Source organism: Scyliorhinus torazame, chromosome 1 (assembly GCF_047496885.1).
Source record: "Scyliorhinus torazame isolate Kashiwa2021f chromosome 1, sScyTor2.1, whole genome shotgun sequence".
NCBI lineage: Eukaryota > Metazoa > Chordata > Chondrichthyes > Carcharhiniformes > Scyliorhinidae > Scyliorhinus > Scyliorhinus torazame.
Window position 1 is genome coordinate 378,893,994 of NC_092707.1, and position 13,851 is coordinate 378,907,844.

General features: G+C 48.7%; 1 protein-coding gene and 1 long non-coding RNA gene across 2 annotated transcripts in view; one reads left to right on the top strand and one right to left on the bottom strand.

Moving 5' to 3' along the window:
• LOC140426844 (uncharacterized) overlaps positions 1-11,120 on the bottom strand; it is a 58,478-nt gene extending 47,358 nt beyond the window's left edge. The window contains exon 1 of the long non-coding RNA XR_011948310.1: positions 10,879-11,120. This is a non-coding gene — a long non-coding RNA (uncharacterized lncRNA). The remainder of the gene's footprint in view (positions 1-10,878) is intronic.
• Positions 11,121-11,391: 271 nt separating this feature from the next.
• mrpl4 (mitochondrial ribosomal protein L4) overlaps positions 11,392-13,851 on the top strand; it is a 66,909-nt gene continuing 64,449 nt past the window's right edge. Inside the window, exon 1 of the mRNA XM_072512112.1 lies at positions 11,392-11,558. Coding sequence (XP_072368213.1) covers positions 11,508-11,558 — 51 coding nt within the window. The 5' untranslated portion in view covers positions 11,392-11,507. The remainder of the gene's footprint in view (positions 11,559-13,851) is intronic.

Below are 13,851 nucleotides of genomic sequence, written 5' to 3' on the forward strand. Positions count from 1 at the left end.
CAATAAATTCCTCCACCATGTTTCAAAAAGACACGTGGCCCACTACAGCCACTATCACCCTCAGCGGCTTTACAGGCCCCTCATAGCAGGGACACATCACAGCCCCTGTACCCATTCAAATCAGTAACATCACCACCGAGCACCCCGTGGTTTTAGTTGACCTGCCCCACACAGCAGAACACATTCTGGGAATCGATTTCATGAATTCCCATAATCTTTCATTCGATCCAGTCAACCAGTGTGTCTGGAAGATGGCAAAATCCGCAAGAGTCCCCGCAACGCTCAACATAGGCGAGTACATGAACAAAATTAGCGCCGTAGGCGAATTTTGGTTCAACCTGACCACGCTTAGTACGGACAAGCAAGTTAGGGCAGTTCTGCAAAAGAACAGGGCAGCATTCGCGACCCACAAGCACGACTGTGGACGGATGACTGGCTCCGTACAAGTAACAGGACCTGACCCAAGACCCCAAAAACAGTATGGATTTCCCCAAGAGGCAGAGGGAGAAATCCAAAAGTAATCGAAAGCTTATTGGAGCAGGGCGTACTTAGATCAGTAGCCTCCACTAATAATGCCCCGATTTGGCCAGTGAGAAAGCCCGATAGATCATGGCGACTGACCATCGATTACCGGGAACTCAACAAAGTCACCCCCGCAGTAGCCCCCACCGTAGCAACAAGTCCCGAGACCATGCTCAAGCAGGGACTTAATTCCCGATTCTTTACGGTTTTGGACGTCAGTAATGGATTCTGGTCCATTCCTTGGCAAAGGCATGCCAAAACAAATTTGCCTTCACCTTTAAAGCACAGCAGTACACGTGGATATGCCTGCCACAAGGATTCCACAACTCCCCCTCCATTTTCCACCGGCAGCTGGCAAATGGTTTAGCCAAATTTTCTCGCCCCGAATGACTGGTACAGTATGTAGACGACCTACTACTGCAGACAGACACCAAGGAAGAGCACGTTGAGCTTCTGTCCGAACTCCTGGAACTATTACACTTAATCGGTTGTAAAGTCAACCCCAAAAAGGCCCAGATTTTGGAAGAAAAAGTGATATATTTGAGAACAAGTATCACACATGGTAAACGCGAGATCGAGCAGAAAAGGATTGACTTGATTGCTAAATTGCCCCTTCCCCAGAACGTTTCAGCCCTCCGGTTGTTTTTAGGACTGGTTGGCTACTGCCAAAACCACATTGGTGGTTTTGCCAGCAAGGCAGCACCCCTCTCAGACCTCCTAAAGAAAGGAGCCCCCTGGGAATGGCTTCCGCAGCATACGGATGCTGTGGACTCTTTAAAACAGGCACTCATAGCAGCCCCCGCACTACAAGTTCCAGACCCGCTTTCCCCTTACGCCATAGAGGTAGCGACCACAGACCGCACCCTTTCGGCCGTGCTCCTCCAGGAACGGCACAACCAGTTAAGGCCCGTAGCTTACGCCTCCAGACTTTTAGATGCTGTGGAGCAGGGATTTTCAGCCTGTGAGAGGCACCTGCTCGCAGTATTCTGGGCAGTGCAGTATTTTTCATACATTGCCGGCCTGAACCCCATCACAATTCTCATCGAACACACCCCCACCCAACTTTTACTGGATGGACGACTCAAGGACGGCACAGTAAGCCAGATTAGAGCAGCTAGATGGACCCTTCTCTTGCAGGGATGGGACATCACTGTTAAACGGACAAAGACGCACACCTATTTAGCCGACAACTTACAGTACCCCGGAACCCCCCATGAATGTGAGATTATCTCTCCACACCACAACACAGACCCCTTTATCGCTAAAACACCCCCCAGAAAGATAGGTAGTTCAAACCAGAGCCCCCAGCACATGGACACGTGTGAGACCATAAAGATCTATGTGGATGGATCTTCCACAGTCTTGGATGGGAAGCGCATAACAGGTTGCGGTATATATGTTGAGGACGCGCAGGGACGCGCCCTTGAAGAAATATCATTAAAACTTCCAGGCCACTTAGGCGCGCAGGCAGCAGAGCTTGCGGCCATCGCATATATAGTTGAGCACCCAGATTCCTTCCCCAGCCCAGCAGACATATACTCGGACAGCCGCTATGTCTGCAACAGCCTCACGGAATTTCTGCCCCTGTGGAAAGTAAGAGGATTTGTTTCCGCAGAAGGAAAACCCCTCCCCTCAGCCCCATTGCTCCGTCATATTTTAAAGAGAGCACAGAACAGGACTTTTGGGATAATCAAAGTCCGCAGTCACCATCGTTCCTCCCCCCCTGGAAATGTGAAAGCCGACGCACTGGCCAAAGCAGGTTCCAGGCATGGATACCTTTGGACACCCCCCGAAAGCGCACCAGTGAGTGCAGTTCAGGTCTAACAGACAAAGATTGAGGATCTAGTGGAGGCCCAGATGCAGGACACCAATCTCAAGGAGATTGTAAAGGGAAAATATCCAGCTCCCTATGAGAGATTCAAAAATGCACTGTCCGCACATGACGGTGTGGTTTTAAAAGACCCCTTTATGTGGTTCCTGAACAGGACAGGAATCAATTGATTTGCTTGTTCCATGACAGTCATGGACATCAGGGAATCGATCCCACTACAGCCCATCTCAAGCAGCTTTGTTGGTCACCGAATTTAAAGGAAGATGTAAACCACCACATCGAGAATTGTCTTATCTGTGCCCAGAATAATCCGGACAGATATGCCAAAAAGGCTCAACTCAGCCACACCCGACCCGGTAATGACCCCTGGACTAACCTCCAGATTGATTTTATCAGACCATTGCCCCCTTGCAGGAATGGCTATAAATATGTACTTGGGGTAATTGACACATTTACCAAATGGGTGGAAGCATTCCCAGCCCGCACAATCACGGCAAAAACCGCAGCCAAAATTTTGACCCACCACATCTTTACAAGCTGGGGACTCCCCCGCAGCATTGAATCAGACCAAGGTTCCCATTTTACGGGACGTGTCATGCAGAACGTCCGCACGATATTTGGCATCACCCAAAAATTCCACATAGCATACCACCCACCGTCGAGTGGTATCGTGGAGCGCATGAATCGGACCCTAAAATCCACCCTCAGAAAGGTGGTCCAGCAGAACAACACCACTTGGGACTCAGTTCTCCCTTTTGCGCTGATGTTTATACGTAACTCAATTTCTACTTTCACAGGTTACACCCCACACACTCTCATGACCGGACGCCCCATGAAAGGCACAGAATTTTTATTAGGTTTGGACTTGATCAGCCCCGAAGTGACGGCCCTCACACACGAGAAAGCAGTTAGTGGAAAATGTTAAAACGGCTCAGCTAGCAGCCGCAGTAAAATTGGGCACCAGAAAGAAACGGAGCAAGGCTTGTTTCGACAAGACAGTGCATGCGACTGAGTACAGTATAGGACAGCAAGTTATGCTCTCTGTATATAACCCCAGCACATTTCTGTCACCAAAATACTCGGGTCTATACTCCATTGCAGATAAAGTAAGCCCTTCCATGTATAAAATAAAGTACCCCAATGGTAGGACTGCGTGGTTCCATATCAACCAGCTGAAGGCATATGGAACACAGTCGAACCACGTACACCACGTCATGCTCGACGCAGCACACCACGCCCCGCCCACAGCCAACGTAACCCTACCAACCCCCACCACGTCCAGCCCAGCCATGGACTTGACCTCAACTCCACTCCCGAAATATACACTCCGCCCCGGAACGCCCACGGACTGCAGCAGCAGACAGCGACTGTGACTCGGACGATAGCCACAGCACGCCTCCCTACTATCCCCATGCAACAGGACCCACACCCAGCGATTCCGACTACGATCCGAGTGATCATTTCATGATCACTTTCCTCAATAAACCCCACCAACGAACCACACTGACGACCCCGATTTTGGCCCCACACAGCTAGACACCAATTACTGGCACCGAGATAACTCGTTCCGACTCGTCCGCAACGACGAGAACGACCCCACCTCACACCATGCAGCCCTTTCAGCCCTGATACACTCAAGAGTTTGGCACCCGGGAGAAGAGGACAACCTTGGGTCTGACTCCCAAACCGAGAACCCCTTTGCGACCCTGTTCGCAACCGAGAACTGAGGTGTCCAGATGATGTTTTAAAAGGAACCGCTTGGGAGAAGTGGTGTCCTTTCTCATGGAACCTGCAGAATGTTTTATGTTGTTTGTAAGTTTGCTAAATGTTGTATGTCCGACAGGAGAATTTTTTTTCTCACTGCCCTACGACTATTCGGCCGAAACCTCTGAGGACTTGCCTACAGAGACTCACCATTGCCAGACACTAGTTCAGCAGAAACTTCTGAGGACTTGTCTGCAGAGACTGGTTAAGGAAACAGACGCCCGTTCGTAACTGCCCTTCTGTTTCGAAGGTAGAACCACTACGGCAGCCCCACCACGATGACTACATTTCTTGCCCGTTCTTGTCGGTTGCTCAGGCAGTGGAGAAACGGCTTGGGACCCGCCCTGCCTGGGAACCCCCCCTCTGGTCAACTACGCTCGGGTAGGAGAGACACGGCATTGGTAGCCGTCCTACACGGGGACTCCATCCCAAAAAAAAAAGGAACCGACGTGGCCCATACGTACCTCATTTTGGCACTTTCAGTTCAAATAGTTTTGTTTTGTTTAGGTAACCTTTAGGTTGGCAACCACATGCTATTTACATCCTGAAACATTTGGATGGTAAATTGCACAGTCTGCGAGATGGCTCGCACTGGTTCATTACTGGGAAGTGTGTCTTGTCCTAAAATTTGACTTTTGAAAAAAAAAATGAGGGAGTCACACATAGTGACCAATTATAAAGGGAGTAATTGGCACTACAGACAGACACACTATCGTAAGAGATATTAAACAAAGATAGTTACAGACACTATGCTTGTTTCCACAGAACTCCAGAAGCTCCAGGACCGGAGAAGAGAAGAAAGAAAAGGAAAGAGAAGAGTCTTGAGGACTTCCTTCACAGGGACCAGCATCATATTTATGGACATTTGGTTGCGCGTGAACGCGAACCACATGACTTCAAGCCCCCCAGCCGTTAATGTTTCACTTCCCCGCAGTACCCAGAGCCCAGTCACCAGCGACACCACATCATCTTGGTGTGCCAGGTTTAGAACCTGGTACTCTCTGTCCTATGTAATAGAAACATTACTGGTATTAGCGATACTCTGCTGCATAGTACAGACTATGCGTCTACAGAAATGGAGGAGAGCCTACCGCGCTCGAACCCCGGTATATAGGATCAGATCCCCTATTTTTGGATACGACCAGACCCCCTCGATCTATAATAAAGTGCATTCATTTGTGTTTTTTATAAATAAAGAAATGTAAAGAACTGTTCATGAGCAAATTGTACGATCCTGAGCTTGACTGTCAAGCCAGGAAGACTGATGTATAAAATGCTATGATTTTGTTTGTATGGTTGAGGAAGATAGGATGATGAAATGTTTAAGTGAATGTAGTGTATTAAGAATAGTTAGAGGTTCCCAGTTTATTGTTTTGTAATGCATGTCCCTGTTTGACATAGCGCCCTTAGAATTGTTAGTTAAAAATGTTTTGCATAGCTATGGTCAGTGCAGAGGCCATGAAGGAAGTGTGTCCCCCCCAGGTCAGGGAATGGCTTTGCGTTAGGATCACAAGGAGGGAATGTAGCCACTTAAAATGGCTAACTCCATATTTAAAATGGCGAACGGCAAAGGCTGATGGGGAAAGTCAGCCAAGAGGACAAAAACGAGCAGCTGCAGGTTGACTGTGTATTTACCTCTGGAAAGGCCAGACAAGATCGATACCAGCAACCATCAGCATAACAAAACACCAGCCATCTGCATACCAATGAGCAATCCCCGGGAACAATGAGCAACATTTAGACACATAAAGCAAAACCAGACTCTTCGGCGCCAGCAGAAGCCTACACAAAAGGAGGTGAACGACCATCTCAAGACCGCCCATCGATCAGGGAACTGCTCCAGCATTGGAGAAAATCGAACCAAGTGATTGGGACAAAGTCGTAAAAGCCTCCCTGAACAGGCGCCGGAATGTGGCGACTAGGGGCTTTATACTTTTTTTTGAGGGGCTTGTTTAGCACACTGGGCTAAATCGCTGGCTTTTAAAGCAGACCAAGGCAGGCCAGCAGCACGGTTCGATTCCCGTACCAGCCTCCCCGAACAGGCGCCGGAATGTGGCGACTAAGGGCTTTTCACAGTAACTCCATTGAAGCCTACTCGTGACAATAAGCGATTTTCATTTCATTCATTCAACCAGATACAGGGTCCGCCCCGAAAGGCAGGAAGCCCCTGGGGACCATAAGAATTAAGCCCAAGTTCAAATCGTTCTTCTTGACTGGGTCACTCAGCAACGCGAACCAACCATTGAGTGACCGGTTCAGCCGCCGCCGATATCCAGTAAGTCTTACTTCAACGCTCGCTACGATAGGCGCTCCTAGCTACCAATCTGTACCAACTTCGAATCCCGCAGGCTCAGAACCCGAACGAAAGGCCATTCGTTTCCCTGACCTGGTGGGCCAGTTCTAAGTTAAATATTGGCCTGTTAGCTGTAGAAGTAGCTTAGATGTAGAATTTGTTAATGAGTAGTGATTACTGTGTATAATAAATGTGCTTTGATTTAAATCTTACTAAGCGGTGTATTGGATTATTGATCATTACTCGGACTTGAACCACGTGGCGGTATCATAGATACCTGGCGACTCAAGAGCAAAGGTGATAAAACAGAGCAATTAAACTAAGGCAAAAGTTAGCAACAGTACTCCCTATACACACGACTGTGTGGCAAGATTTAACTCCAACTCAATCTATAGGTTTGTGGATGATACGACTGTGGTGGGCAGTATCTCAACCAACGATGACTCAGACTACAGGAGGGCGATAAATCACTTGGTTGCATGGTGTACCGAAAACAACCTCTCTCTAAATGTCAAAAGACCAAGGAACTGATCATCGACTTCAGGAAGCGTAGCACAACACACACTCCCGTCTGCATCAATGGCTCCGAAGTGGAACTGGTCGATAGCTTTACGTTCTTGAGGTCACCATCACCAACAGTCTGTCCTGGTCCACTCACGTTGATGCAAGTCAAGAAAGCCCCACAACGTCTCTACTTCCTAAGGAAGCTAAAGAAATTTGGCATGTCTGCATCGACACTCACAAATTTCTACAGATGTGCGATAGAGAGCATCCTATCTGGCTGCATCACAGCCTTGTATAGCGACTGCTCGGTCCAAGATTGCAAATAACTAGAGTGTGGTGAACTCAGCCCAACGCATCACACAAGCTTGCCACCCCCACATTGATTCTATATACACCTCCCGCTGCCTCAGGAAGGCAGACAGCATTATCAGAGACCCCTCCTACCAAAGCATTGCCTTCTTCCAGATCCTTCCATCAGGCAGATGGTACAGAAGTCTGAAGCCCTGCACATCTAGACATAGGAACAGCTTCTTCCCCACAGCTACAAGACTCAAGAACTCCCCCTCGAATTGATCTGTTCCCTGTAAGAACACTATTCACCATGCCCTATGCTGCTCTTGCTCATGTATTTGGTTTGGCCTTGTTCCGCACTGTAACCAATCACTGTTTGCCGATGTACCATTTGTCAATGTTCTCTGTTGATTATTCTTATTGTCTACTATGTACGTACTGTGTACAAAGAACAACAAAGAACAAAGAAATGTACAGCACAGGAACAGGCCCTTCGGCCCTCCAAGCCCGTGCCGACCATACTGCCCGACTAAACTACGATCTTCTACACTTCCTGGGTCCGTATCCTTCTATTCCCATCCTATTCATATATTTGTCAAGATGCCCCTTAAATGTCCCTATCGTCCCTGCTTCCACTACCTCCTCCGGTAGTGAGTTCCAGGCACCCACTACCCTCTGCGTAAAAAACTTGCCTCGTACATCTACTCTAAACTTTGCCCCTCTCACCTTAAACCTATGCCCCCTAGTAATTGACCCCTCTACCCTGGGGAAAAGCCTCTGACTATCCACTCTGTCTATGCCCCTCATAATTTTGTATACCTCTATCAGGTCGCCCCTCAACCTCCTTCGTTCCAGTGAGAACAAACCGAGTTTATTCAATCGCTCCTCATAGCTTATGCCCTCCATACCAGGCAACATTCTGGTAAATCTCTTCTGCACCCTCTCTAAAGCCTCCACATCCTTCTGGTAGTGTGGCGACCAGAAGTGAACACTATACTCCAAGTGTGGCCTAACTAAGGTTCTATACAGCTGCAACATGACTTGCCAATTCTTATACTCAATGCCCCGGCCAATGAAGGCAAGCATGCCGTATGCCTTCTTGACTACCTTCTCCACCTGTGTAGCCCCTTTCAGTGATCTGTGGACCTGTACTCCTAGATCTCTTTGACTTTCAATACTCTTGAGGGTTCTACCATTCACTGTATATTCCCTACCTGCATTAGCCCTTCCAAAATGCATTACCTCACATTTGTCCAGGTTAAACTCCATCTGCCATCTCTCCGCCCAAGTCTCCAGACAATCTAAATCCTGCTGTATCCTCAGACAGTCCTCATTGCTATCTGCAATTCCACCAACCTTTGTGTCGTCTGCAAACTTACTGATCAGACCAGTTACATTTTCCTCCAAATCATTTATATATACTACAAAGAGCAAAGGTCCCAGCACTGATCATAGATTCATAGAACATACAGTGCAGAAGGAGGCCATTCGGCCCATCGAGTCTGCACCGACCCACTTAAGCCCTCACTTCCACCCTATCCCCATAACCCAATAACCCCTCCTAACCTTTTTGGACACTCAGGGACAATTTATCACGGCCAATCCACCTAACCTGCACGTCTTTGGACTGTGGGAGGAAACCGGAGCAGCCGGAGGAAACCCACGCAGACACGGGGAGAACGTGCAGACTCCGCACAGACAGTGACCCAGCGGGGAATCGAACCTGGGACCCTGGCGCTGTGAAGCCACAGTGCTATCCACTTGTGCTACCGTGCTGTGGATCCCTGTGGAACACCACTGGTCACAGCCCTCCAATTAGAAAAGCATCCCTCCATTGCTACCCTCTGCCTTCTATGGCCTAGCCAGTTCTGTATCCACCTTGCCAGTTCACCCCTGATCCCGTGTGACTTCACCTTTTGTACTAGTCTACCATGAGGGACCTTGTCAAAGGCCTTACTGAAGTCCATATAGACAACATCTACTGCCCTACCTGCATCAATCATCTTAGTGACCTCCTCGAAAAACTCTATCAAGTTAGTGAGACACGACCTCCCCTTCACAAAACCGTGCTGCCTCTCACTAATACGTCCATTTGCTTCCAAATGGGAGTAGATCCTGTCTCGAAGAATTCTCTCCAGTAATTTCCCTACCACTGAAGTAAGGCTCACCGGCCTGTAGTTCCCGGGATTATCCCTGCCACCCTTCTTAAACAGAGGAACAACATTGGCTATTCTCCAGTCCTCCGGGACATCCCCTGAAGACAGCGAGGATCCAAAGATTTCTGTCAAGGCCTCAGCAATTTCCTCTCCAGCCTCCTTCAGTATTCTGGGGTAGATCCCATCCGGCCCTGGGGACTTATCTACCTTAATATTTTTTAAGACACCCAACACCTCGTCTTTTTGGATCACAATGTGACCCAGGCTATCTACACCCCCTTCTCCAGACTCAACATCTACCAATTCCTTCTCTTTGGTGAATACTGATGCAAAGTATTCATTTAGTACCTCGCCCATTTCCTCTGGCTCCACACATAGATTCCCTTGCCTATCCTTCAGTGGGCCAACCCTTTCCCTGGCTACCCTCTTGCTTTTTATGTACGTGTAAAAAGCCTTGGGATTTTCCTTAACCCTATTTGCCAATGACTTTTCATGACCCCTTCTAGCCCTCCTGACTCCTTGCTTAAGTTCCTTCCTACTTTCCTTATATGCCACACAGGCTTCGTCTGTTCCCAGCCTTTTAGCCCTGACAAATGCCTCCTTTTTCTTTTTGACGAGGCCTACAATATCACTCGTCATCCAAGGTTCCCGAAAATTGCCGTATTTATCTTTCTTCCTCACAGGAACATGCCTGTCCTGTATTCCTTTCAACTGACACTTGAAAGCCTCCCACATGTCAGATGTTGATTTGCCCTCAAACATCCGCCCCCAATCTATGTTCTTCAGTTCCCGCCTAATATTGTTATAATTAGCCTTCCCCCAATTTAGCACATTCATCCTCGGACCACTCTTATCCTTGTCCACCAGTACTTTAAAACTTACTGAATTGTGGTCACTGTTACCGAAATGCTCCCCTACTGAAACATCTACCACCTGGCCGAGCTCATTCCCCAATACCAGGTCCAGTACCGCCCCTTCCCTAGTTGGACTGTTTACATATTGTTTTAAGAAGCCCTCCTGGATGCTCCTTACAAACTCTGCCCCGTCTAAGCCCCTGGCACTAAGTGAGTCCCAGTCAATATTGGGGAAGTTGAAGTCTCCCATCACCACAACCCTGTTGTTTTTACTCTTTTCCAAAATCTGTCTACCTATCTGCTCCTCTATCTCCCGCTGGCTGTTGGGAGGCCTGTAGTATACCCCCAACATTGTGACTGCACCCTTCTTATTCCTGATCTCTACCCATATAGCCTCACTGCCCTCTGAGGTGTCCTCTCGCTGTATAGCTGTGATACTCTCCCGAACAAGTAGCGCAACTCCGCCTCCCCTTTTACATCCCCCTCTATCCCGCCTGAAACATCTAAATCCTGGAACGTTTAGCTGCCAATCCTGCCCTTCCGAGTGTATGTTCACTCGGCCGCAGAAAATACTTTTCACTGTACTTTGGTACGTGACAATAAATCAAATCAAAATCACATCAAATGTTTAACCAACTTATTGGAATTCTTTGAGGAACTAACCTGTGCTGTGGATAAAGGGGAATCAGTTAATGTATTGTACTTATATTTCCAGAATGTTGGACATCAAAGGTTACAGAAATAGGGTGGAGGTGTGGGCTTAAGTAGGGTGCTCTTTCCAAGGGCCGGTGCAGGCTCGATGGGCCTTCTACACTGTAAATTCTATGATTTTCTCAGATGTCCATCTCTCCCAGCAGATGCTACCCTGAACCTACTAAGCGTTTTCAAATGTTAGCTGCAATGTTTTTTTCTTCACGGTGGTAGATTTTAACCACAGCATTAGCTGCCCCGCTGTACACCCCCACCCACCCCCCCATCAGCTGCTGCCAACCGCCCGCCAAGAGAAGGGGCGCGTGCGCTGACGAACCGCTGCCCTTGCTCGAGCGGTGTGACGTAAGCGTGGCCCACTAGCAAGATGGCGGCTGCGGCGGCTTCAGCGCTGAGTGCTTTCCGTCCATTTGCCAGCATGGGGTTTCTCCCAGCCAATCTCGCGATGCTTCCTTCCCCCCCCCCCCCCCCCAGTTTGTTGGACGGTGGAAGCCGGTTTGCGAAACAGCAGGCTTGGGAGCGGCGTTATGGAGCAGACATTAAGCCATTGAGGAGGAGGCTGTCTGACAGACGCACTTCTCGGGATGATGATAGTTCGGGTTACCCGCTTTTGTTGCAGGGATTTACGGAAAAGGGTAAGGAGGAAGGGCAGCTCCTGACCCCAACGTGTCTGAGTTCAGCATCTTAAGAAGCACATACCAAATAATTGTTATTTTTTACAAATGGAATTTAGTCCAATTATCCTACTCGGTTTGCTTGGGTATTTTGCACGAAGTAGAATAAATGAACACTACCCAGGTCCCGTCCAGTTATGCCACAAATAGTTACCTTTCGTCCCCTCAATTTACTACCAAGGTTGAATGATGTGTAATTGTGGCCTGTTGAAACATGCACACACAAACACACTCGTTTAGTTACACAAAATTGTTATTAGGGAAAATATCGGTGCACTTACGAACACCTGTTATTATTTTTTGTTACAGGTGGGTTAAGAATAGGTATTTTGTATAAAATATCGCTGCTGTGTGGCAACATGAATCAACTTGTCCGTTGCCCAGTTTATGATATCACAGCAATATGCATATATACAAAACTGGGGAGAATGTGCAGACTTCGCACAGACAGTGACCCAAGACGGGAATCGAACCTGGGACCCTGGAGCTGTGAAGCTACCGTGTTGCCCCATTCCCCCTCGGCAGCCAGACTGGCGAGCCCGTCCTCCAAATACAGATCCCTCACCTTACCAACCCCCACATCCCTTCACCTCTTATATACACCTCCATTCCTCCCCGGCTCAAACCCATGATTGTGGCGTTATCACCGACATCCCCTCCACCCTAAAACGCCTCCTTAACTGATTCCAAATCTTCACCGTGGACAGCACCACCGGGATCCTTGAATACCTACTTGGCGCCATTGGCAACACTTGTCGTCACCATAGCCCTTAAACTGGACCCCTCACAAGATTCCTCCTCCATCCTAACCCATTCTACCCCTTCTTCCCACCATCACTGCACCTTTTCCACATTCGCTGCCCAGTAATAATGAAGTAGGTTTGGCAGTGCCAACCCCCCCCCCCCCCCTTGCTGCCTCTGTCTCTATAGCAGGGTCCTCCCGATCCTTGGCACCTTCCCCGCCCATACGAAGCTCGAAATAATTGTGTCCAATTTCCAAACAAAACGCCTTTGGTATAAAGATTTGGTGTGCCTGGAAAAGTAAACCAGAACCTTGGCAGAATATTCATTTTTACCACTTGGACCCTTCCTGCCAAAGTCAACTGCAGTGTATCCCATCTCTTAAGATCCCCCCCCCCCCCCACACACCCCGGCCTCCTCCACCAGCTTTGTTAAGTTCCAGTTATGGAGTGCCGTCCATTCCCTTGCTGCTACCTGAATCCCCAAATACCTGGACCTGTCACTTGCCCTAAATGGCATCCCCCTAAATTAGCTTGCTGTGCCAGCTCATTCACCAGGAAAACCTCGATTTTCCCTGCATTCAGTTTATACCCTGAGAACTCTCCAAGCCTCCCAACAGGCCCATGATCCTTCCCATACTTTCCAGCAGACCCAAAACATACAGCAATAGGTCATCGGCATAGAGCGACACCCGATGCTCCCTCTGTCCCCTCCTAATCCCCTGCCACTCTGCCGACCCCTTAAGAGCCATCACCAACGGCTCTATGGACAGCGCAAATAACAACGGCTATAGCGGGCACCCCTGCCTCGTACTCCTGTGTAAATCAAAGCTTTGCGAGCTCATATTATTCATCCTCACACTCGCCCTTGGTGCCACATATAGCAACCTCGCCCATGCCACAAATCTTGGCCCAAACCTTCCCAGAACCTCGAACAAGTTCTGCCCCTCCACCCGGTCAAAGGTCTTCTCCTCGTCCATGGACACCATTTCCTCGGGTACCAAAGCTCCTGACGGATTCATAAATCGCTGGCTTTGAAAGCAGACCAAGGCAGGCCAGCAGCACTGTTCAATTCCCATACCAGCCTCCCCAAACAGGTGCTGGAATGTGGCGACTAGGGGCGTTTCACATTAACTTCATTTGAAGCCTACTTGTGACAATAAGCGATTTTCATTTCATTTCAACTACATTCAACAACCTTCTTATATTACTTGTGAGCTGCCTGCCTTTCACGAAGCCTGTTTGACCCTCTGCAACCACACCCAGGGACACAATCTTCCATCCTCCTTGCCAACAATATAGCCAATACTTTTACATCCATGTTCAACGGTGATATGGGTCTATATGACCCACATTCCACCGGGTCCTTCCCCTTTTTCAGGATTAACATAATCACTGCCTGCTTCATTGTCTCTGGCAGCTCCCCTTTCTCCAACGCTTCATTAAACACCCCCAAGCGATGCACGCCAAGTCTGTTGCAAACTCCTTATACCCCTGATACGATCCAGCACCTC